This window comes from Perca fluviatilis, chromosome 19 (genome assembly GCF_010015445.1).
Source record: "Perca fluviatilis chromosome 19, GENO_Pfluv_1.0, whole genome shotgun sequence".
NCBI classification, from domain to species: domain Eukaryota; kingdom Metazoa; phylum Chordata; class Actinopteri; order Perciformes; family Percidae; genus Perca; species Perca fluviatilis.
Genome location: NC_053130.1, coordinates 27,313,214 through 27,340,185, shown reverse-complemented (window position 1 = coordinate 27,340,185; position 26,972 = coordinate 27,313,214). Strand labels below are relative to the sequence as shown.

Sequence of the window (26,972 nt, the reverse complement as noted above, 5' to 3'; positions counted from 1 at the left end):
TATTTTAAGCATACTGCAGCATAGTGTTTTGTGGCAGACTTAGGGTTTCACAGGCAATAAAACTACTATAAACCGGCAAAAGGTTCAGACACAAAACCGACTGAACGGTCTGAAAATATTGCCCTGAGCTTGGCATTTAATGTTGACAGTAGTGGCAAATTGGCTGGGTCATTTCAACAGATCAAACACTCTACAATGGTGTTTTTGCTTTTTCTGATTTTGAATGATGTTACTATACAGTTGGAAACCTAAGGTGAGTGCTCCAGGCGGTTTGAGATCAGAGTGAGGAAAATCATTGATTCCTTCTTTGTGTGCATGGAATTTCAACAGCATATTTTTTTGCAGTTGAGTAATTCGTTTTTAAAGCAACTTTTTATGAAATAAGGAGTAGTAAGTGGAAATTTGGATTTCCTGCTGGTGATCAGTACAAACTATAGTTATATATACAGTAAATATTGCATTGCATTTCCTTTGGCAGACACCTTTTTCCATGTGAGCACATTCAGACTCAATAGTTTGAGTTAATCTCAAATGAACACCTGAAAACATGTTGGAGTGGTACAGTACAAGTGCTTTGTTTTTTTGATTGTTGTTTTTTATTACACACAAGTACATGCTGTCATGGGGTGTGGGGATGTAGTGAGTTTCTATCCTGCACATTGACTATTGAGATTTATTTAGATAAATAATAATAATGAACTTAAAAATGACTTTTCTTCATTTAATAAGAAATGAGGGTTTTAAACAAATGAATCAGGTAATTCAATTGATAAAGCCATGCTCAATCAATAGGTAGTGTTTTATGTGCAGAGGGTGATATGTGTTGCAGCCATGAGGAAACTTTTAGAACTGGTCTTCAGTCACTAATAAATGTCATTGACTTTGCAGATAATGAGAGTTTTTTTTTTCTCCCAGTCCAAAAACTGTGTAATCTATCCTGCAGACAAGTGTATGTATTAATTCTGCCTCCTGTCTGTGGCAGTTGAAAGTGACAACAAAAAGGAGACCAAAGGTGGCAAGGGAACTAAGGGGAAGGGAGATCAAAGCCAAGCCATCAAAGTGGTGAGTTCGGTAAATTAATCTGGGCCTGCCAGATAGAGACAGCAATATTACTTTTTACCTGCTGTCAGCAATGGCAATTATTTAAGTTCCTCTCGCCTCTCTTTTAAGTGTGGGTTTTCAATCAATTACATAATTTGTTTTCATAGAGGTGCTATGTCTAGCTTCTGTGCATTTATCCTTTATCTATTTTTTTTCCACCAACCCCTTCCTTTTTACTTCAATTTCTTTTGCTTTGTCTCATTTAAAAAAAAATCTACTATCATAGTCTTTCTTGTAACTGTTTTTTGCAGATGTATATGTGCAAGAGACAATATTTGCATGTGCATGTACAGTATATACTGCATACACACTTTATGTTTGTAACTATTCTTGCTTTGAGCTGTAATGACTTTAATTTATTTATTCATTCAGAATCATGTGTTGCCTTCTAACACCTTCCCAGTGGACATACGTAAACTTAAATGTATCCTTTTTTTGTTAAATATTATACCCATTTCTGTTGTGTCTAAAATAGCTGTTTATATGTGTTCTTGACATATAGTTTAACATAATTTTTTTTTTTTTTTTTTTTTTTTTTTTAAAAACCCCAACAGATGTTGTTGACCCTCACAATGAAGGCAACTTTGGTAAGTAAATGTAGAGGATTCAATAATTTTTTTTGGAGAGATTAGATTACAGTGCATACTTTACATTACATATTTACAGAAATAAATGGGAACTTCGGTGAACTGCAATGTAATCCTATGGGGCAATTACACACCGTCAAAATTTATAATAAGAATCTGAGCCTGTCAGTGACAAAAACAAGCTCTTTTAGTGGACGTTCGTAATTGCCCCATAGGATTACATTGCAGTCCGTTTCGCAGCTGCTGGCTGCAGCACTCTGGCTCAATATTGGACCAATTTCAACAATTGTTGTCCCCATTAGTCACTAAAATGTTTTTTGTCTTTGTCTTTTATATAATATGTAACACAATTTCAACCTTTGTGGCCTGTATGAGTCACATTTCAGCTCGCAGTTAGTGTCACCCCTTTAGCAAGTGGACTGTTTCATAATAATTATGTGTTGATGTCTATCTGGCACAGAAGGGACCAGCCTGTGCACGAGGATGGAGGAGATTTTGGAAACCCACAGCCAGCATTTTACCCATCTGTGGGAGGGCTTCATGGGCAGCAAACAAACGCCCAGGTTAGAATGCAGTGCAGCATGTCTTTGTTTGGTCTTTGCACTGAGCATACTGAAATCCTACTGTATTTGTTACATTGCAACACACCTGCTTATTTCTACACCACTAACCCTTCTCCAATATGTATCCAGTCTGTCGGAGGTGGAGCAGCTGCTGTGCAGATGCAGTGCCTTCATTTACCTGGGGATGGAGCGCTTCATGGCAAACATTCCACCTGCCAAACTGGCAGCCCTCAATCTGTCTGGTACTTTACACCCATATACAGCATTTATATTTGAATTAACGTATGATATTTTTAAAATGTTAGATGTCAGCATTAAAGTTAGCAGTATGCTGAACATATCCATATAAATACCACTGTATATGACGGCACAGAAACTTGATGTACAGGTCTGTTGCATGCTATGGTCTGTTACGATCTGTCCAGACACCAGCATCAAAGACATCCATACTTAATGTCAGAAACCCATAGAAAAATCCCCTAACAAACTTATAATGTGTCCATCACTAACTTGCATTTAACGTTAATGACACCAGTCTGCTGTCTGTTTTCGGCTGACGACAAGTACTTATTGGGTGGTCAGTAAAATAAATAACAACATTTGGAAGAAAGCTTAAATTTCACTTGGTTTTGCTCAGATTGACTTAATTTACTGCATTCAGGCCCTTTAAAACAAATAAAAATGTAATATAAACATTACGACATCATGTTAAACACAAAATGATGAGAATGATAGAGAACCAGTCTATGTCATCAAATGTCTTGAGTCCTCGTAATGTACCAGCTTTCATGAAATCACACAGCCGAAGAAAAATAGGCGTCAATGACTGCATGACATTTGGAGCAGAGCTGTTTGCGGATTATGTAAGCAGTAAATGGAGCAGTAGGCTTAATCTCTTCAAACCCATCAATCTTTCATTCCATGTGGGTATATATATATAGAAATAACCCTGTTCTGTGAGAAATCAATGAGGTTTTACGATCAGATGCCTGCTATAACATAATTACAATTTAACTAAGTGCCTGTAAAAAAATATTTAACTGAGATAATCTAATCAGGATTGCTTAAGAAAACTATAATTATTTCAGTCATTCAATCTTACCAAGGATTCTTATTTATTCCAGATGTAAAGAGCAGCCTTCTGAAAATCTTTAGATATATTTTTTATTTGGAAAATGTGATAATGGCATGAAGTCATCCAAGATAACAAATCTGTATGGAGTATTTTAAGATATTTGCTGAATCATTTCGACCTAAAGTCACTCAAATCAGCCCTTTTTTTTTTCTTGGAGTAGTCTTTAAAGAACCCCTGGTCATAATTTATTTACAGTCAGGGGACAAGAAGTCTCCAAACCAGTCTCCCTCTTCTTAATTATTATATGACGCCTTAATACTTTTTAAATAAATAACCTGCCCAAATGACCTTTCAGTTCCTCACACCTTTAAATATATTTTCACAAAACCAATATGGCTTCATCTTCATGGCTCCTTTTCTCTCTTTCACCAGCAGGAGAATGGGTGGACTTAGTGTGATTGACAGAGTCAGGTTGTCCTTCCACATCGCCCCAGGCCAGACATGTAATAGCCTGGCCTGCTGCTAACTATAGTGACACCATGGTCTGAATTCCAGCTGTTAACAACAACAAAACGAACCGCTCCTACTTAATTGGCCAGGATATGATTAGGCGAGGGCAGATTTGTATTTCTCAGAAAAAAAGGTGTCATGCAGTGCATGCGGCACCAGCTGCACTCATATCTTATCTTGGAATTGTTACTTGATCACTGCATCTTTATCGTGTTAAAAGCTTCACAAGGCAGAAAGCAAAGAAACGGCAGAATTTGAAGTAGAGGGAGACCTCTTCCTGCAACTCTCCCTCTCCCATCTCTATCCAGCAACTCCCATCAGACAAGCACAGGCTTCGTACACTAACCTGTAACCTGTGTACTAGTCATTAATTTCATCCCAATGCCATAGCAGCAATTCAATGAGAATTACTGTCTTGTCATACTCCTGCCAGTTAGCAGAACTTTCATTGAAGGGATGTGCGCGTGCATCTTTATTTGTAGAATAGTTATAAGTAGGGCTGCAACTAACGATTATTTTAATAATTGATTAATCTGTCGATTATTTTTTCGATTAATCAATGAATCGGATAAAAAACTAAAAACCAAAAAAGCATTAATTTACATGAACCCAATATATACACACATACATACTTGTTGTTTTAGTTTATAGTTGTGTAAAGGTAAGTAACCCAAGGAGCACACACACACACACACACACACACACACACACACACACACACACACACACACTTCAAGCTTATTCATTAAATTATTACCATCATTGTTGTAAGTGCAAGTTAAGTTCATTTATACACCACATTTAAACAGAGCTTAAGATGACCAAGTGCTATAAAAGAATTTTAAAATGAAATTAAAAAGTACAACACACACAAATATATTTGTCAACAATAACTAATATGGGACAAAGCACAGAATATATACATGACAACAGATTGAAAAATGAATGGGCCAAAAAAGGCAAGTGAATAAAAACGTGTCTTTAGTCTTGCAAACTATACCACCCCTGCTTTGCTACTGTTATTAACGAGCTAACGCTAGCTTGTCATGCTTGTCAAGCTAGATAACGAGTAAACACCAGCACCAGAGGGATGGTACGTTTCTCACTTCAAAACGGAACAAAAGGAGGATTCTGTAGTGACTTTACCTTGCTGTTGAACCCCCTTCCTCCTAATCAAGGACTCCAACATGTTTACGTTTTAGGTGCTGAATCATCATCGTGGTGCTCCCGTGCCATGTCGCTTTTGCTTATCTTGCAATTAACACGTTTTCGATTTATTTAGTGTGAAATGCTCCCACACCTAGGATGACTTAGGTCGTACTGATTTCTCTGCCTCTGCCGTGTGTTTCCGAACAACGTTACGGGTCTCTCCGGTCTCTCTCCGTATTTCCCCTACCCCCGCTCTGCGCTGCTTCTCCGCTCTGCCCTCAACTCAATTTTATTTATTTTTTTATCTCCGCGACTGAGTGGCGTAATAGTTGCGCAACACAACGAATCGATAATGAAATTCGTTGCCAACTTTTTTAATAATCAAATTTTATCGATTTTAACGATTCGTTGTTGCAGCCCTAGTTATAAGGAATGCTCTCTCTCTCCCTCTCTCCCTCTCTCTCTCTCTCTCTCTCTCTCTCTCTCTCTCTCTGAAATGACCTGTGATTGGCCTAACTCTCCTGTCACGGCTAGATTCTCTAAAGTCTGAAAACAGAGCCAGGGAGGAGATGCAGAGGTCTATTTTTTTTTGCCAAACTATGCCCCACAAAAACTGCCTACCCCAGCTTTAAGTAATAAAATGACTTATTAACATGACTCTTTGAGGGACGAAGCTCCATGACTTTAACACTGCTGTGACAATTACTGGATGAGACTCACATCAGAGTGGGCTGCTGTTCTGGCCCCAGGCAGCTGTATAGCAAAGGGCGGGGGGGCAGCGGTGCTACAGACACATATATATATATATAGGCACTGCCTATCCTTGCTGCAACAGAGAAGAGGGTAAGATGGCCTCACTGACATACACCTGGGGCTAGATGCATACAACTCTGTGTAGATTGACTGACATACACCTGGGGCTAGATGCATACAACTCTGTGTAGATTGACTGACATACACCTGGGGCTAGATGCATACAACTCTGTGTAGATTGAAAACTAAACTAAAACAGTGTGTATGCAAAAAGACAGAAATATGCACCTAAACCTATACGTAAATTTGTAGCTGGGCACACATGCACAAGCCTTGTTCCACTCCCACAGTTTGCCATACATCTAAACATCTGTTTGCATATTGATACGTGTTCCCGCACCAACATTCAATAGACCAGAGAAATATGGCCAACCTGGTGCAATTTCACCGACTGCGTGGCATCGGCGAGGTTTTCCAATGGTGCTAGAGCAGCTGTCATTAAGCACGGCTGTGGCTATTTGTAGCATTCGTACCACTATTTCATCACATTTCTGCAAACGATTATCAGGGTAAAATCTAAATCATCAGTATTAAAAATGTCAGAAGGATGATCAATATACAGTTATAATACAATTCATTCATAGTGCTCATGTTGAAGCTGACTTTAAAATGTGCTTTACAATTCAGGATCAAATCAAATGATCAATAGCATGGATATAATGCTCAAATGTAAATAAACATAATGATGAAATTCATCATCACAAATGATTTTATATATATATAATTAAGTTTATATATGTGCCTTTGATTGACATTTTACGCAACACTGTGTAGACTGCAATAAATAATAGCACAATCAGTGAAATTGGCAAACTCAACTTAAATTCAATTTCCTCCTCATATCTTGTATATAGCTATATATAGCTTATCACTATATATAGCTTGTCATTTTAACAAACTAAGGTAACAAATCAAAGAATACAACAAAAATACAATGTAGAGTGTCTCAAAAGTTAGCCTGGAAGTAATGCTGGACTTTAGCTGTTTTATACTGTTGCAAATGCAAAAATAGAACTATGGTTATTCAAAGCACCTTTAATTTTGTTTTTATCAGACATTTTCAATAACATACTTAACAACATACTTTACTATGCTTCTTTCTGCCTGTACAGACACTGGCCTTAACCCCTCTTGTTGTTTAAGGAAGAACATGATGAGCATCATAAAAGCTGGGGTTTATGCTTAATTTGGAAATGAAGGAAAGAAAAACTGTGCAAGCAGTGTGCATTTCTGCAGCAAGAAAGAGAGAGCCAGCCAGACTGAGGGGCCATTAAGGCGCCTCAGTCAGTGTTTTTTGTGTATTTTGCTTGTAAGGAGTTCTGTTTTTCTAGAGAGCATCGATTTATTCTGTTTCCAGGTAATGATAATGATGTTTACTCTCCTCAGAGTGTCACATGGCTCTGCTCTTTGACCTGGTTCAGAACAGTGCCAGTGTTCTCCGCCAATCAAACCTTGACATGCACAAGAGGTAACACAATAGCTCTAACTTGGTTTGTCAGATTAATTTGCACTTAGCTTTCTGTCGTCCCTTTTTAACCTACCTGATGTGTTTTACTGGATATAACCCTTGTATTGTCTTCCCATTGACCAAAATTGACCTGGTTTGGTTTGCCTGTTTATAAAGCATAAAGTAGCCTGTAAATGATCTCCCATTTCTGTCTTACGTCTTCTTAGCCAACTTGATTCCAATTTATTACCATTACTCGTTTTACACTTCTGTTTGGAATGTATGGTCACTGCACCTCATTTACATGAAATGATGCCTAATTTTTGAGTAAAATTAGCAGAAATTACGCCTTTAAGAAAATGAAAGCTCAGATGGGCCGATCTGGAATCTCCCCCTTATGAGGTCATAATGAGCCCCCCTCTCTCCTCTTCAATAGCTACAGACATGAGCACATACTATGAAAAGCTCATTGTGGGACTGGCTCTAGTGGCTGTAATTATGCACCAAGGCTGAATTTTGGGAAAGAGACTTCAGATACAGTATTAGGGGACCACTAAGGTCTATATAAAAGCATCCAAAGAGCACCATGTCATGGGACCTTTAACTAAAATAGTAACTATTGATGTTGTCTTTTTGCCCTTTGAAAGTATTTTATCATTTTGGGTGGTTATAGTATCTAGAAATAGGACTTCCCTGCTCTCTGTCTTTGATAATGTCAGTATTTCTCTCCTCTCCAGAGCAGGACAGTTTGACCTGGAGAAGCCCCTGGAGACTGCTCTGCTGTTCAGTATGGGTGGTGTTGGCTGTATTGCACTCAACCAGTGGCACAGCAGCCTTCAACAGAACACACACATTTTGGCCAGTGTCCTAGACAGTACGTTATCCTAACCTCTTTAAATATTAACTTTTTTAGCCTGTTGGGAATCATTAGGAGTTACAGTTATACATCTGTGTGTGTTGCCATGTGTTGCAGATCTACTGAGGGTCAGACAGACCTCTGGCCAGACCATCCATGCCCTGAGGAGAGGGGACAGTTCAGAGAAATCACATCACATGGTTACAGGATCATATGGTACTGTATATCCTATTCACCTCCCTTATTAATTAACCGTGTAACCCTCCCTTTTTTAATAGCATCAAAGACACCCATACATCTCTCTTTCTCTGTATGTGAGGTATGGGTTTCTTTGCAAAGAGAAATAATGAACGCCATTCAAAACAGTTCAAATTATGAATCCAACTAATCTGGATTTTAGTTCAACCCTCAGATATAGTTATTGCTTTCTGTGGCTTTCCTCTGCAGATCAAGTGCTCCTTACTGACTCAAAGGAAGAGGATGTTCACCACAAAACGACTCTCACCCCATCAGCCTTCAACTGCATTCTTTATGGACTCCCTAACCTAACTGTCATGTAATATGCTGTATATCCTCACTTATATTTCACAGTTCAAGATGATTACAGGCATACATGTCGACTTTGAAGATTTTACTGTGTGCAAAAAACTAAAGCTACTGTAGAATGAGTGAGTTAGATTTTCATCAAAAGTCATCCTCGCTTCTACGTTTTCCACTGTCATTTTATAACAATACAGATTTCATACTTGGTGTTTTTACTGTTTTTACATTAGACGTAACTCCATGAAAAAAGGCTGGAGCTCTCAGTGCTCTGGGAGAGGGTAGCTTACAAAGATTCACCCTATACAGTACATGTCTTGTATTATTAAAATGCCAATGTTACTGTTTACATTGTCCAGACAAGTTGTACCTTTGGGATCTCTGCGTTGCAGATCACTCTCAGTATAGTGTTAGTGTATAGTGTAAACGTGAGAAATGAGCTCAGGCCCAGTAAACACTCAGACAGGACCAGCAGCCCTGCTGTAACAGAACAGAAAATACTGCAATAAGAAGACTGAGCTACAGAACAAAGGCTCGTAGTAAGGTATGCTTTGCGTGTAGGGATGCAGCTTCATCTTGCAGCTGTAACTGAAGTTTGGTTATTGCTTGTAATATCTATTTACTCAAACCTTGTTAATTGTAGCTGTCATTACAAACAGTGCTGATTTAGTCTCTTGTTGAAAGTATTTATTACAGTTCTGTTGTCTTGACTCATGACATGAAATTATCTTTTAATTAAACAACAACATTGAACTCACAAAAGAGAGTGCACTCATTTTTGAACATGCTGTGTCGCACTGCGTCAAGATCACTAGAACTCGCTTTAGTTGACTTCATTTGAGAGAAGCTTGATGCATCCTTTCATGGAAATGAGGGTCAAATTAAATGTAAATGTGTTTGCTCATTTTAATTTAGAGAATGCCTCTATCAGAAATTGCAGTGCTTAATCCTTATATTTGTTGTATTTAACTAAATGTTAATTTAGTACTTTTTTAAATGGTAAGTACACCCCTTGAGAAAAAAAGGGTTCTTACTGTAAGAACAGTGTGACCTGAGGTTTTAAATGCTGCCCTGTTTTTTTGTAATTAAGTCAAACCTAAAATTAGAGAGTGGTAGTCACAGTCACAATTATTTTAATGCTTACTCCTCAATAGATTTAGGTCTGTAAGTTTACTAAAAAAGATCAGTTTTTACCTCAATGTGTGTAAGAATGGATAGATTTTGTATATGTAAAGCTACAGTCGGCAGACAGTTAGCTTAGCATGAAGACAGGAAGCAGGGGGAAACAATTTATTTATTTATTTATTTGTTTGTTTGTTTATTTAAAAGGGACAGTGCACATCAATTGACATTTTTTGTTTACACTCAAAATGTAAATGTGCCAGAGTTAGCAAAAAAGTTCATTTTCCTCTGTAGTCCCTTGGCAGGTCAACACATCATCATATGACATTAATAAAAAAGAATGCAAGAAACATAGAAAGCAAATTAAGAAGAGAGAGGGACAAAATAAATATATAAAAGAAATAACTACCAGGACCTCTGTTCACTAATTAACATGTTACATCTTGTTTGTTTAATCCGTTAACAAAACAAAGCATTAAAGTAACAATTTAGCAGTTCTACAGGTTGTTATGTGCCAATCATGTATGTGTGGTTGCTAGGCAACCAGTGGAAAGTTTAGGAAATGATATACGCCAAGACCCGCCCTACAAAGCAGCTTGATTGGTTGGGGTTAGGCATTCGACCTCGAGTGGTTAAGGTTAGGGTTAGGGGATTGGTCAGGGGATAGGACCTGTACATGTAAGCATGGACGCCTGGCCAATAGTAGTGTGTGAATGCTATTGAAGGGTGGGTCTTGGCGTGGCCATAGTGGGATTCGTAATATCGCTGCCCGGCCAAGAAATAGTCTGGCACATAGCCTTCAGGGGCCCGTTTCAGAAAGCAGGTTTAGTGAAAACTCTGAGTTTGTTAACCCTGAGATGAGGTAAAACTCTGTGAGTTTTCTGTTTCATAGAGAACTATATTGTTCTATATATCTATGGGTAACTTCATCTCAGAGTCAGTTACTAAGGTAACTGAGCCTGTGAACCTAACCTGGTCGGGAGCAGGTTTTCTTCTCTCAGTCTCCTCCCTCTGACACAGCGCTCTTTCATTACCTCATTCATTCATTTAGTCTGTATCAGGTGCATTTTAGTGCAGTTTGTTACTGAATCTGCATGAATGGAAAAAAATGGTGTAGGTTTATTAACCATGCAGACTATAAAACGTTTTTTTTCTTCTAAAAAACGTGGAATTACCTTTTGTCGACGACCCCGTTGATGAAGAAGCTGTATTACTTCTGCTTTACTTCGCAGGCTGTTATATGTCGGGAGATGATATTGAAGCCCAGACATTTTAATTTTCAGATAACATGCTATTTGAGCGGTATCGTTATGCAGCCTATGCTAACTAACATTATCCGTCCTCATATCACTAACGTCACACATTTTGGGCATGCTCTACATCCCAGCAGATTCTTTGTGTCACATTAATTATTATTATTATTTTTTTTTAAGTAAAAGCCACTGTATAGCAAAGCGCCGTCAGAAGAGTGCGACTCGCTCTGAAACGTGTTTTAAACACGTTCCCTCGACACAAACCAGTGAGAGCCATTAAAAAGGAGTTCCACAGTATCGCAGGTGAATGATGTAAACCCCTTTGAAATAAAAGATTATGAATTATAATTCTGTTAATGATGGCGCTGCAGCCTCAGTGGGATTAGTAGGCCAACTTTTTCGCCTGCACTATTACACTTAAATGAAATGGATTATAGATTCAATACCATTTCACCAATAATATTAGGCTATACTTATGATTAAATATGATACACTAGCCTATATTGGAATATACGCATTTATTCTAGCAGCAATTTTCTCCCACGCAAATTCTCTCTCTTTTGCAGCAGCCGCTCTGTTGTTTTTTAACTCGCTGTATGCGCGCATGAGTATTCTCCTTTTTATTGTGGTGGTGCAATAAAAAATAAAAAAAACCTACTCTGAGTTGATTTAATCAACTCATATCAGCTGTTCTGAAACCGAAAACTCAGTTTCCCATCTCAGGGTAAATCAACCCAGACATCTGGGTTAGACTCAGAGTTTATTAAACCCCCTTCCTGAAACGGGCCCCTGTAGAACACAACTTGAAGTGTTTATGCTTTAGTTTCGCAAGAATTAAACAAGATATAAAATAGGTGAGCTTTGGAGGAAATGGAAAGCAGATTTTGTTACCTTTTGTATTGACTTGTCTCAGACCCTCTGTCCTGAGCAAAAATTCAGACTCATACAACTGATTTGTTTGCGTCAGGCCCAAATTTCGCCCCATGTCCCCAATCAGATGATGATGAGATTTCAGAGCCCCTACAATGCAGAGACAGTGATTGTAGTGCTGTGCAATGGTGCTAATTAAAGGGAAACTTCACCGATTAGAATTAAGCTTTGTATCAGTAGAAACCTGGTAGTATCTTTGAATGACCATGCTTTCCTCCCTCATGTCCCCCTGAGAGGGGAGATCTCTGTATTGTGGGTCTGGAAAAAAGCCTCAGATGACGCAAAATGACGATTTTTGCGTCATCTGAGGCTTTTTTGCCCAGAGGCAAAAGACTACAGCCTGTATTAGGAGCCACTTCCGCATAGACCAAAGGGGGTTGGACTGACGGCTTTTTCCGGAGATTGCCGAGGAAAAAACGAGTGTCAGCCATCTTGAATCCTCGCTTCTCCGCAGGAGCAGAAACTGTTCATCCCGACGGAAATTTTAGAACAACAATTATGTGCATTCAAACTACCACACCGTACCCCACCGGGATACATTGGTACACATTGGAGAATATGCAGGACACTTTATTACAGACGCAATACTCGACACACTACGCGAGCTTTGCCTGCACGGAGACCAGCGTCTCGATGCCTCTGGCCGGTAAAGTGACCTCATCAGCGGGGAGCGTTGAACGAGTGTGCCGGTGGAAAGCTAACGCTAGCCAGCCACCTGTTCACCAATCCTGCTTGCAAGTTTCCGCTCATTAAACAAACTGGACTACATCCAACTTCAACGAAACTCCCAACGCGAGTTCAGAGACTGCTGTGCTGTGTTTTTGTTGTTGTGGAAATATTGCTGTGAACTATATATCTATGGCTGTGGGCAATCCAGCCTGCTGTCACCGGGTAAGACTAGCTAGTGGAGGTGGGCTGTGTTACCCCGGACTGCCTGTTGCAGAAATGGGGTGATTTGTTTCCAACTAACTGCTAACTGCTGGTGGAGTTTGTGAGTGTAAAATGCCGACCATTCTAGCTACATCCCACGCAAATGTACGCTGTGTTTATACTCGATGTTTATACCACAGCCCACCAAGAGCTAATGCTAGTAGCTATGTGTTAGCCTTCTTTTATGGCTTGGTTGAATTCTAATGTAGAATGCAGTCTGTTATTTCTTGATAACAGACTAAGGATAACACACCGTTGCCATGCAAAAGCAAAGCGTTGCTTTTGTTCACTCTGGAGGACAGCTATCAATCAATCCGCTGAAAGAAGTCCGGATAATGTATCAGCTGTGGCCAAAAAAAAGCATGTTTTAAATGTGTAACACCACTTGAGTCACGGTGAAACGTTTTTTCGTGTATATTGTTGAAATGACAATAAAACACACTTGTTGAGTTGATCGTCTCACTTTCTGTCTGTAAAGGGTAGGCGTGGCTTGGGAGTGGCCTCATACATCAGCAAAGCAAGTGCATTCTGGGATTTGGTGTCTTTCATCCATATGAGCCAAAAACACATTTTCTGGCTTATCTCGGCCTAGAAGGCCCCAATTTCAATTTTCTTTTCACATTTCTACTACATTAGTGACCCAATTTAAAGATATATTCAGCTTTCCAGCGGTGAAATTTCCCTTTAATGCAAAGAACTGTACCTTTTAGACCTAATTGCTGGTTATTAAATAACATTTGAGAAATCCAGCAGTTTCAGCTAATGCCTGCATTGCTGATGTCTGGACAGCTTTTCCTTTAGCTGAAGACATTCAGAGTGGACAAGAGCCCTTCTGGGTTCCGGTGGCATGGCGGCAGCTTGAGCGACTGAGCTCCCTCACAAACCCTCCCGAAAATGTAGAGTGACGTTTAATTAAATATACTGTGGAAATGCACGTCGCTAAAGTCAGGGAATGAATCTTCGATCGGGCGCTGCCAGTGCAGAGTTGTATGAACTTAAATTCCAGAAGAAAAGCAAGAAACACAAACAAACCAAAGACGCAAACAGCAAGGGTGGAGAAACGCGAGATCCAACACCTGTTTGGTGAGTTGAAAGACTCTCTAACTAAAGAAATTCAAGGGCTAAGATTGGAACTAAAAGAGTTTCGCCAAGACAGTGACCGAGACATTAAGGGCCATATCTTGCACTCAGCGCAATTGCCTTTGTACACCGACACATGTATCATTCCTAATTTGCACCCGACGCACAGCGGACTTTTCCCTCCACAGACTCACGTCGGTAAATTAGGGAATGAACTTTTGCTCCCGGGGGCGGTTCAGCGAAAAGAGGAGGCGTGTTTAGGCGCAAACGTTCCCTCGTGCTATTTTACAGTTTCAGAAAACAATTCCGCCAGGCAAATCCGCCGTCATAATAGCAATTCGCCATGGAACAAGCGCGCCTGCTCTTAAAGGGAATGTGAGATGACGCTCTGATTGGTTTATTGCACGTTACACCCAAACCACACCATTTTAGATATGCGTCAGGCGCAAGACTCATTTATCCCGCCAGTATAATAGCAATAGCGCCTGAGATTCGCCCACAAAGCTACTTTACGTTTCGCGTTTGATACTTGCGTTTCAGATCTTTAAAATAGGGCCCTAAAACTATAATGCAACAAACAACAGACTTACGTAAAGGCATGGAGCACATAGGGGTCCGAGTTGATGAACTTGAGGCCAGAGTAAGCAGCCTGGATGATATTAATGATGGGATTAATAACAAAACATCGATGGACTCTATGAAGTCTCAAGTTGAACAGCTTACGGAACAGGTGAACTATTTGGAAACTAAATCCAGACAGAACAACATATGCATCTCCAACGTTCCTGAAGGAAGTGAAAGATCCGATATGACGGCTTTCCTTAAACAGCTGATTAGAGACAGTCTCGGAGTGACAGGAGATCTAAATATCGTGCGGGCTCACCAAACTGCAACTGAGAGACAAAACTCGGCACGACCATAGACTGTATATTAATGGACAGCGCATGTGTGACGTCACCCATTGGTTTGTGGAGATCTGCTCTCCGTCGCCGAGTTTGACGTTACGGGCATCATATCATCCTGGTTGCGGATGTGACGATTTTAGACGAGAGGGAGGAGTGAGGGAGGAGCTGCGTACACTCTACGTTACGTTACACACTTTCAACTGGCAATCACATCATAGCCACACCCTAAAAACACCCCCTGCTATATTGCCGATTTTAAAAACAACGAGACCATAATTCAAAAAATTAACATCATTCAGAAGACTTAAAACTAGCGATTAGACCATAAACTCATTATGAAGATGTTTACTGAGATAATAAATCAAGTGAGAAGTGGTTCACTTTCTCATTGACTTCTACAGAAACAAGAACTCTTTTTGCAACCGCATGTGTCGCCCCCTGCTGGAATTCAGATAGAATTTAGGTTTAAGGCACTTCTGCATTTGCAGCACTTCGCCGAACCGGATGCGTTGTCCATTAATATTAACAGTCATTTTTGGATAAAGCTCTTATCAATACATTACGGTAATAGTGTTGGTTGTTATATTTGAGGTATTACGGTTTCTCATACCTGCGTGTATGCCATGTATGTAAAAATGTATTTCTAAATAACTATATAAAACAGACGCTCCGCTTATACTTTCACGTCAAGTTAAGCCTGCGCAAAATCAGTTAACTTAACAACGACACTAAAAAGATTGTACTGCAAGCTGCATGGAGTAAGAAAGTGATTAAACTGTAGGAGGAACAGATTTCGCAGCACAGTCACATCTTAGCACCGGCTAAGCTAAAAGTATACAACAGTGACGGGACAACCACTATGTTTCCAAACCTGACAATAGCTGCAAAGGAATTAAAAGAAAAGGGCCTCTATAAAGCAGTGGATGGAGGAAGATGATGGACTCTCTCTCTCTCTCTCTCTCTCTCTCTATATATATATATATATATATATATATATATATATATATATATATATATATGTATGAGCGATATTTATTTATTTATTTATTTTTTTTATCCAAGGTGTAGTCGGAAGAGATGGGTTTTTAGCCTTCAGCGGAAGATGTGTAGGCTGTCAGCCATCCTGATGTCGATGGGGAGCTCGTTCCACCATTTGGGAGCCAGGACAGTGAACAGTCTGGATTTCGTTGAGTGATTAGTTCTCCCTCGCTGTGAGTAGGCAGCAAGCAGTTTGGCTGATGCAGAGCGAAGTGAGCGGGTTGCGGTATATGGTTTGACCATGTCCTGGATGTAAGCTGGGGCTGATCCGTTCGTGGCCCTGTATGTAAGTACTAGTGTCTTGAAGCGGATGCGGGCAGCAATTGGTAACCAGTGAAGAGAGCGGAGGAGCGGTGTAGTGTGAGAGAACTTGGGGAGGTTGAAGACAAGTCGAGCTGCTGCGTTCTGAATGAGCTGCAGAGGTCGGATGGCACATGCAGGCAGGCCAATCAGGAGGGAGTTGCAGTAGTCTAGACGTGAGATGACTAGAGCCTGAACCAGAACCTGAGCCGCCTTCTGTGTTAGAAGAGGACGTATCCTTCTGATGTTATGCAGCATGTATCTACACGATCGGGTGTTTGCAGCAATGTTAGCAGTGAAGGAGAGTTGGTCGTCAAGTGTCACACCCAGGTTTTTAGCAGTCTGGGTGGGGACTACCACAGAGTTGTCAATTGTTATAGTCAGGTCTTGGGTAGGAGAGCCCTTCCCTGGAAGGAAAAGGAGCTCAGTCTTGTCAAGGTTGAGTTTCAGATGGTGTGCGGACATCCAAGAAGAGATGTCAGTCAGACAGGCCGAGATACTTGCCGCTACTTGAGTTTCAGACTCAGGAAAGGAAAGAAATAGTTGGGTGTCATCTGCGTAGCTGTGATAAGAAAAGCCGTGCAACTGAATGACAGACCCAAGAGAGTTGGTGTACAGAGAAAAGAGGAGGGGACCCAGGACTGATCCCTGGGGAACCCCAGTTTTGAGTGGGCAAGGTTCTGAGCTAGATCCTCTCCAAGTTACCCGGTAGGTTCGGTCTGCGAGGTAAGATGTCAGCAAAGAGAGTGCAGAGCCTGAAACACCTAGATCCTGGAGTGTCTAAATGAGGATCTGGTGGTTCACTGTGTCGAAGGCAGCAGAAAGGTCCAGAAAGATGATGTTGGAAGAGAGAGAGGTTGTTCTAGCGATGTGAAGCTGCTCAGTGACAGCAAGGAGGGCAGTTTCTGTTGAGTGACCAGCCTTGAAGCCAGACTGGTGGGGATCAAGAAGGTTGTTCTGGTGGAGATAGGTAGAGAGTTGATTATGAATGGCACGCTCAAGAGTCTTAGATAGAAATGGAAGAAGGGAGACGGGTCCGTAGTTATTTACATCCGAGGAGTCAAGTGTTGGTTTTTTGAGTAGTGGGGTCACTCTTGCCTCTTTAAGGGCATCGGGGAAACAGCCAGTTGACAAGGAGATGTTAATGAGATGAGTGAGGAAAGGAAGAAGGTCAGGTGCAATGGACTGGAGAAGGTGAGAAGGGATAGGATCCAGGGGGTAGGTGTTTGGACGGGCAGAGGTAATCAAAGTAAGAATTTGATTCGGAGATAGAGGGGTGAAAGAGCAAAGAGTACTGGATGTGATGGATAGTAAGGTGATTTCAGGAGGTGTGGTGGAGAAGGAAGAGCGTATGTCATCTATCTTTTTTACAAAGTAGTTGACAAAGTGGGTTGGTAGAAGGGAGGAGGGAGGAGGTGGACCGGGGGTATCTAGCAGTTTAGAGAAGATGGAAAAAAGTTTTTTGGGGTTTGAGAAAGCGGATTCAATTTTGGTTTGATAAAAAGAGCTTTTTGCTGCAGAAATGGAGGCAGCGAAGGAGGAAAGAAGAGACTGATAGGTAAGCAGATCATCTGGGTGTTTAGATTTCCGCCATTTCCTTTCCGCTGCCCGTATGGTTGATCTTTCAGCATGTACATGTAGAGTCAGATAACCACGGCGCTGGGGAGGACTTGCGAGCTTGTCGTGAAGTAAGAGGGCAGAGAGAGTCGAGAGAGGAGGATAGAGTAAAGAGTAGAGTGTCTGTGGCAGCATTAGGAGGCATGAGTAAGAAAGATTCAGATGGAGGGAGGGTAGATAGAGTACATGCCACCAGAGAAGAAGGAGAGGGTGAACGAATATTATGGCGGACAGGTATGCTGTCTCTTGAGATATGGTTGTGAGCTTGGGAGAGTGGTAGAGAGTAAGAGATGAAGAAATGGTCTGAGGTATGGAGTGGAGTAACAGTGAGGGTGGATGTAGAGCAGTTTCTGGTGAATATGAGATCTAGGTGTTTGCCAGCTTTGTGAGTGGGTGGTGAAGGAGAGAGTGAGAGGGCAAAAGAAGAGAGAAGGTGAAGAAAGGTAGCCGACTTCTCTGTCTGGATGTTGAAGTCGCCCAGAAGTACCAGCGGAGGACCAGTTTCAGGGATGTTTGAAAGAAGGACATCCAGCTCCTCCAGAAACTTCCCCAGAGGACCTGGTGGGCGGTAGATAACAATGATAACTAGTTGTACCGGATGTGTTATGGTGACAGCATGAAGTTCAAAAGAGAGTGGAGTAAACTGTGGCAGTGGATAGAGAGAAAATCTCCACTTGGGGTTAATGAGTAGGCCTGTCCCCCAGCATCTCCCAGTGGGTCTGGGTGTGTGGGTGAAAGAGTAGACAGAAGAGAGAGCAGCAGGGGTGGATGTGTTGGTTGGTGTAATCCAGGTCTCATTGAGAGCAAGGAAGTCAAGGGATTTCAGGCTGGCAAGGCCAGAGATGAACTCAGTCTTGCGAGTGGCAGACTGGCAATTCCACAGGCCACCTGCAACAAGGTGTTGGGTGTGTGTGGAACGGGTGGGATAGGTAAGAGAGTTGGGGTTGCGGAAACGTTGCGAGCTAGTGCGTGGTTTGTAGTATCTCCGAGAGGAAACACGGATAGGAATGGAAAAGCAGCACATTTCCGGATGAAGACACCGAGCAATGTGAGTGAGATATAAGATATCGAGTCCACTTATCTTCCCACTTAGCCTCCCGCGAAGACTCCTGCGTAGACTCCTTTGTCTTTGTCCTCCGAGTCATCGTCCGAAGAGGCTGCTGCTGAAAGTGCCGCTTCACGCAAATGCCAATGTTAAATACAAGGAGGAGATCAGTGTTTGGTACAGTTGGGGAGGCCACACCCTGGCTAATCAGTCAAAGCACCTGAGAGCTGTTAACCTCCACTCCCAAGATTCACACTTCACACTAACTAGTTTCACTTTAACAAGAAGCACTAAATTTGGCCTAACAACCAGTCCAGCAGAAAAAACACAGCAGCAGTAGAAAGCAGAAAAGTGTGTGGGAATGTGAGTGTGTTTTGTATGAGTGTGATTAAGGGAGTGGGTGGGTGTGTATGGGGTATACATTTTGTTTGCAAGTGTGTGTGTGTGTGTGTGTGTGTGTGTGTGTGTGTGTGTTTGTGTTTGTGTGTGTGTGGGAGGGGGGTTGGGGATGATGATATAATTGCTAAAACTTGTTTAATTAATTAAATACCTATTAATTCCATTTAGATGGAGAGAAAATATGATTTTGAAAATGGGAGAAAGAATAAGAAATTCTAAGGTATCTATTCAATCCTGCAAAATGCAACAGCTATGGAAATTAAGATACAGACACAATGGGGGAAAGAGTTATGTATAGACATTTCAGATGAAGAGTGGAGAGAATCCTTAAAATAACGCAATCTAAACGCTGGAAGGAATATGCATGGAAAATAAGCCAAATATGTTTCATTACTCCAGATAGATGTAAAACAAACACAGCAACAGAGGGAACAAGCTGCAGGAGAGGATGCGGTGAGAGAAAAGCAAATCAGACGCACATATCTTTTACCTGCTCAGTAATTCAGGTGTTCTGGCAAAAAGTAATGAGCGATATTAAACACATACTTGACATTACTGTTCCACCTACACCTGGAAATCTTTTGGCTAACCTCAAGATCAATGCTAGGGACAGATACATATATAAAACGCTCAGCTTAACGGCACTGAAGCCAGTGACGAGGCTTTGGAAACAAGCCAAATCCCCAGATCTTCAAGCATGGTACAAGAAAATAGAACAAACACTGGAAATGGAAAAAATCACTCTAGCCATCAGAAATCAAACAGAACAATGGAATAAATTGTGTCCGGAGCATATATTTGGAAGAATAATTAAACTGTCTAATAAGTGCATACTGTAGATGGATATGCATGCACACACACACACACACACACACACACACACACACACACGCACACACACACACACACACACACAGTGGCGCTGTCCCCTTTTTTGTGTGTGTGCGTTTTGTTGTTGTTGCTGTCTTCCTGTGTTTTTTATTATTTTTATTTTTTTCCCTGTTGTGTGATGTGTTCCCCCTGTTCCCCTTTGGTGTTTCTATTGAATGTTAATATGGGGAGGAAAAAAAAGTAGTACAATAAAGAATGTAATGCTTTTTGCACTACAATAAAGTAAATAATAAATAAAAAACCAAAACAATTCTGAGCAATTTTCTGGATACCATGTTTCTTTTTTTATTTTATTTTTTCGTTATTCTGATAAATAACTGCTGCTAACTCAGCAGCTTGTCTGTCCTTTCACCCAGGAATAACTTGGCTTTTCACCCCTCTGGGCAGCCAACAGATGTCTCTCCGTTGCTGTTGTGCTACTAAAGTCCAACTTTCTCGCACTTAAGAGCTCCACTTGATGAGAGCCTCCATGTTTAAATGCTGTATAGATATTAACATCATACTGGAGTCGCTGAATTTAATTTCTTTTTTTTTTATTTGACATGCATTGGTATGTATACAATTTTGCTTCCTTTTTCATCATGAAAGTAGATTTTTACCTTAATCAATTAAAGCCCTTCTGCCATCAATCAGTTAATCAAACTAATGGTTTCATGAATTTGTCTTATTGATTGACATACAGTGGAAGAATTGTACTGATGACCTATTAAAACAGTGGCATGTAGAGCACACTACTACTGCTAAAGATAACTATTTCTAACACATTATTTATACACTTTGTTATATCCTTAAGGTTTGGAGTTCACATTAACATTGCATTTGTTTTGACCAAAGAGAAGATTACAGCTAGAGGATGTTCTTCTGACCTTTGTATGTACTATTTGTAGTAAGTAAGTAGGTCAGAGAAAGCTCTTCGCTGTGCAGCCGGCTTAGCACATACTGGAGGCAGCAGAGACAGGAGGAAGGAAAGCAGAGGCGCTGGAGATTAGGGTACTAGTACATGCTCAGGATAAACAGTAAGCATCATCACTTCACTATTATGATTCTGGATGGCATCTGCAGCCACTGGCAAGCAGTATATGTTGTGGCCTGTTAGCTGCAATAGCTGAAAGGCTTAGAGTTAAATTCCCTAGACATAAATTGTTTCTCCACTTCTACCTGTGCCGTGACACTTGGCTGTTCTCATTTTCTATAGTTATACTCATACTGTTTATTAAATACAACTTCAAGTTGAAATCTTTGGGAATCCCACGATTGGATTTGATTCTGGATCCTGGTTTCATGATTCGATTCAGAATCGATTCTCGATTTAAACGATTGAATACGTGTGAGTACACAGCCTTCTGTTTTTTAAAAGTTAACTGCACTCATTTGGACACATAAACATAAAATAAATTGGCATTTTTGAATCGATTCAGAACCTTAGAAAAAGCGTGATTCATATGTGAATCAATTATTTTCACCCACCACCGTCTGCTATCTCAGCACCACGGACAGCAGCATGGATTTATCAATAGACAGCAAAGTTAGGCTACTGATATTGTCTGGCTACACCGCTTATCTATACAGAAAAAAAAATGCACTGGCATGTATTTCTTTTAACCAATCACAATTGTCCTCGGCGGCGGCTCAGATGCAGCGCCCTTACAAAATAGATAGCGGAAGGGGGAGAAACATCACATGTCTGATGTCAGGCTTTATCTCAGCACTAAACTTTAACAAACCTTCGTTTAGAGATTGTTGAGTTTAAAAAAGTAAAAACAATGCTGATCTTTGATGTCTATGTACTTTTATGTTTTAATGTATTCACAATATACGCTGCAGGTGGGTTAAGGCGGAAGGATTGTATCAATGCTGTTAGACCCAATCAATATCTTTCTGTTTCATACTGATTCTTCAAGATTCCAAAGAGTTTCTCAAGATAATTAGATCATGTCGGTCTTTGTTCCAAATGGTCAAAGGGGCAGCCCTGCTTTTGTCACACGGCAAGAAGAAACCTTTTGTCTGTCCGTCTTGAAGCCAACTCCTGCTGTCATGCCGACTACATTAGAGAAAAAGAATGTTAATTCCTGTAGCTTGAAAATAAGTTACATCCTCATGCGAAAATCTTTGATCTATGACCGAGAGTAACCTAAGAATTTAGAAGTACGCCCTCCTTAATTGGGCGACGAAGAAAACCAATGAGATACGCCCAACATGCCACTGTGCCATTGAAGGACCAATGGGAATGGTTTTACTCCACGTGGGGAAAAGGAACCGCCCACATGTCCAGGAGAATACAGTGAACAAGCGAAGGGTCGTTAGGGACTGAATAGATGTGGATCCGCTAGGAGAGACAGCTATTTCAGCCCGCTGCAGGTAAAACTTTTTTTTCTCATGTGATTTTGTTGTTAAATCTTTTTGTTAATCTTCATTGGACCAAGCCTTTCTTTCCTCAAAATTCAAGAAAACGTAACAAGACAATCAGAATCAGAATCAGAATCAGAAAAGCTTTATTGCCAAGTACATTTTTTACACATACAAGGAATTTGTTTTGGTGTCGTAGGTGCATGTCACACATTATCTAAAATAAGTTAACAAACAGGTTAACAGAACAGACAATATAAGTATAAATATATGTGTATATATACACACACAGGATGTAATAAAATAAGAGTAACAATTGAGATAAAAGGATCAATGGGACCGGCAGACTAGTCTGACGTTTTCAACTAATGTGTACCATATACTAGAAGACTCTGAACAGACTTTCAAAAGACTCCATCTCACATCTAAAGACAATCATCTCACATCTAATGTTAAAGACTGTCATAGTATGTAAAGACGGGGGATCTTGCAAGATCACACATTGCAAGTCTACAACTAGATTTGTTTTAAAGAGTTTAACCGCTAGCGTTAGTTGGTAAGTTGATGGAAAGTTTGCAGATTTTCTGTTCTGCCTCACATGGAGATGAATGGTGGCAGTACCCCGAGGTCTGTGTTTATCTGCCGGTAAAACTCCCATTGGCTTACGTGCTTCATAAGGGTTGAAAATCTAACCGTTTACTGCTTCCAGTTTGGTGCTGGAGGCAGCTCACCCATTGGTTGTTGACAGTGTTCACATGATTTAACTTCACTACCAAGACTTAAAACTTACTATAATATCAAACACGTTTGATTTTGTCGGAATGTCAAGACGGGAAAAAGACTGACTCTGACTGAGTTTTATGACCACCTTACACCAAACGATTGAGCGCGCCGGTGTCAGGTGGTGTCAGGTCGACATAAACAACCCCTCTGCCCCTGCACTCTCTACTGTCCCAAAGGCACTTTATATTATAGAAGAGAAGTTGCAAAAGATGTCTGTCTACTGGTCCAGAAACCTGAACCAACTCAATTCACATTAACATAAATCTTAGAAAAGTAAGTAAACCAACTCATCTAAAAAGCAGAAACCGACAATGTGTGGCATCTTTACAGTAAAAACACAGAAGTGATAAATGCGTTATTAAATATAACCTTTAAAGGAACACGCCGACTTGTTGGGACTTTGTCTTATTCACCGTATCCCCCAGAGTTAGATAAGTCCATACATCCCTTTCTCATCTCCGTGCGTGTCGTAACTCTGTCTGACGCACCCACTGCTAGCCTAGCTTAGCACAGATCCTGGAGGTAACCGGTTCCATCTAGCCTACTGCTCCCAATAAGTGACAAAATAATGCCAACATTTTCCTATTTACATGTTGTGATGTGTATAGTCACAGCGTGTACAAATAACAAGGTCACATGAGACACAGCCATCTTCTAACCGTATACATACTGGGAACTATTCTCCACAGAAGGTGAAGCACTGCTACTTCTTCTACTTGGGTGGAGTGATTTGCTCGTAACACCTGAGAAGCCCAGTGGTGAGGAGCAGAGAGTAACAATGGTGCTTTTCAGGTGTTGCGCTAATCACTCCGCCCAAGTAGCAGTGCTTCGCCTTCTGTGGAGAATCAACCTGATATCATGACTTCGTGTAAACATACACACCACTTTCCTAAAGCCACGTGGCATGTTATCGCGAGGCTATGTGTTATCGCAAGACTACGGTTGGGTTTAGGAAAACAAGAAATGGAGGCTAGATTACCTCCAGGATCTGTGGTAAACTAGGCTATGGGTGGGTGTGTCAGACAGAGTTACGACACGCACGGAGATGAGAAGGGTATGTATGGACTTATCTAACTCTGGGGGATACGGTGAATAAGCTAAAGTCTCAATAAGTCGGCGTGTTCCTTTAATCAATTCTCCATTGGTTGACCCATTATTGAATTGGCCCTATCATCCCAACTCCAAAAGAAAGTCTGATGTATGATGTTGAATGCAAAAAAGGAATGTATTCATCATATGCCAATGTTCATCCTGGTTACTTTGAATATCTTATAGGAAGACACCCATGGTCACTTACAGCAGAGGCCTAGGTCACTTACTGTATATAATAATTTTGTTAATCAGGGAAGTTGCTACAGGCCCTGATTTCTGTTGTATTCTTCTATAGGCGCACCTCATTTCTCTTTTATCATCTCCCCCAACCTCTGTTGTGGTGTGACCAGCAAATCAATCAGGTTTGCCATTGCTTAATCTCGCATTGCCAGACCTTCCCGCTGCGGAGCAGGGTCTGGCTAGTCCACGCAGCATTCCAGGATCGGAGAAAAATGTGTTCTGGTTTATTAGCATTTATTTAAACCAATCACAATCATCTTGGGCGGTGCTAAGCGCCAGACGGAGCAACGGTGCCTCTTCAAAATAGCCTCGGGAAGGAACTTGTTTTGGTGGAACGTGTACGTTCAAAGGTTGTTAGTCGTGCTAAAGTGAGTTTAGAATACTTACACAAAGAAAGTGTAAGGTGACTGAATTTCCAGCAGAACCTGAACAATACTGGAAATAAAATGTTGTCGATATAGCCTAGCCATTGCTGCACAGTGGAAATAGCCTAATTTTGCAAATACGTATCAGTCTGGAATCTCTCAGTCCATTTTCGATTTCAGCTCAGTGTTAAAGTCTTGACTGAGTTTTGCTGCACCTTTTTGTTTTGGGTCAAGCTAAATGAGGGCTCTTCCATTCAGCACGGTACAGGCAAAATAATACCGTAGTAAGGCATATTCAGACCAGTGTACTTTCTATACTGTTTATACCGTCCACCCCTATGTGGAATACTTATACCCGTGACTCCTCTTGCTACCTCTGATAGCAAATGCTTGCAATCAAAAACCAACACTATTTCCCTGTTTCTTCGATGTGCAAGTAAATTTTGCTCGGCTAATTCTGATGCGGTAGTCCCTTCATGAGATGTATTTTCTTTCCATTGGTAGACTTGACCCCACCATCATCTACTTTTTCAACAATGTAAGGTATGTGGGCATTGGAGGGCTGCATTTAGGCTAACTGCGGCAAGGAGTATATGGGCTATATTTCTGTGACACACAGCCATTCAGACAAGCAAGGTTGATTGATGTAGCCCTGTGAAGTCCATGAAACGTCTGCTTCTTTATTCAAGGCCAGGGCAGTCAGCTTGGTAACTATGGATGCCCAGACAAAGCTCTGATTCATGGCAATGCTTTATTTGACAGCCACCTTTCCTTAACGAAGTTTAGGGGTTTGTTATTTTGCATACTAGAAACATCCTAAATGTTGTTTTGTTTGGTTTTTTAGACAGACGCTATTATTTTCTTAGTGAGTTCACAAAACAGCTTAACCAGCTGCAAGCTGCAAACAGACATATATATATAAAATATTAAAAATATATTTAGCGCTCTGCCCTGATGCATTATGTGAGTGCTCTGATAATAAATGTAGATGGGCATTGAAAGCATTTTTTTTTATTATTTAACTTAAACACAACATTTGATACCAGTTAGTAAGAAATTATGAATTTTCTGTTTTTATTGTTTGTTTGGATGGAAAGCAGCTGGTGACAGATTTACTTTTATTTTTTATTTTTTAAACCAAGGAATGTACTGCTGGCTTTTGTATGTACTCTGTCAAATAATGCACTAGTATTTTGACCAAAACCGTATTTATTGGTTCAGGTTATTATTTGCATCTTCACTTTGAACTGGAAGAGGAAAAACAGCCAGTAATCATTTTATCACCAACATTTCCCCTAGTTTTTAAAGCATGGTAAGATTTGGGCTTTTCACATTTGGTGTCAGTAGTCATAATCATATTATTCATGCTAAAAAATGCAATTAGGGGGTACAATCATAACAGAACAGCAAGGATAGCAGCCCTCTGCCTGAGCACACATACTTTTTTTGATTTTATAATTGAATGTGTTGAGAGATGACTTTATGTCGATCACATGATGAGCCAGTACAGGAACTATGGCCATCCGAGTTTCACATGAGAGGTGGAGGGCGAGATGAAATTGTTACATTACAAGTCTCATTATTTCACACACACAAAAACCAAGACAAAGACAATTTCATTACGGCAGAGAGTGCACAAGGATGTAATGTTTCTGTAGATTATTTGCATAGTCTGCAAATAGAAATGTGCTTGTTTTTGCAGTCATACATGTCAGTTTTTTTCTTCAGGTTCACACACACACACACACACACACACACACACACACACACACACACACACACACACACACACACACGTAGCCAGTAAACTGAAGTAATATCAGTTATGATGAAACAACTGCAGCACAATAAAAATGTTTGCCGATGGAAAAGGCCCGCTGACAGCGCTGTAAATTTCACATAAGCCTTGGATCAGTTGAATTGCTGAGGTTGAATTCCAAATAGATAAGCAGAGAAATGTACCACTTGCCACAACATTATATATATTTACACATA

The 26,972-nt window shown here is 40.6% G+C and overlaps 1 protein-coding gene across 3 annotated transcripts in view; it reads left to right on the top strand.

The window, feature by feature from the left end:
* The window catches only part of LOC120548360 (cilia- and flagella-associated protein 46), a 70,810-nt gene extending 61,417 nt beyond the window's left edge, over positions 1-9,393 (top strand). For all 3 annotated transcript variants that reach the window (XM_039784593.1, XM_039784594.1, XM_039784591.1), the window contains exons 51-59: positions 983-1,062; positions 1,474-1,525; positions 1,656-1,688; positions 2,149-2,251; positions 2,381-2,493; positions 7,185-7,266; positions 7,983-8,119; positions 8,219-8,317; positions 8,549-9,393. In XM_039784593.1, the coding sequence (XP_039640527.1) occupies positions 983-1,062; positions 1,474-1,525; positions 1,656-1,688; positions 2,149-2,251; positions 2,381-2,493; positions 7,185-7,266; positions 7,983-8,119; positions 8,219-8,317; positions 8,549-8,661 (812 nt within the window). In that variant the 3' untranslated portion in view covers positions 8,662-9,393. The remainder of the gene's footprint in view (positions 1-982; positions 1,063-1,473; positions 1,526-1,655; positions 1,689-2,148; positions 2,252-2,380; positions 2,494-7,184; positions 7,267-7,982; positions 8,120-8,218; positions 8,318-8,548) is intronic.
* Positions 9,394-26,972: the final 17,579 nt, after the last annotated feature.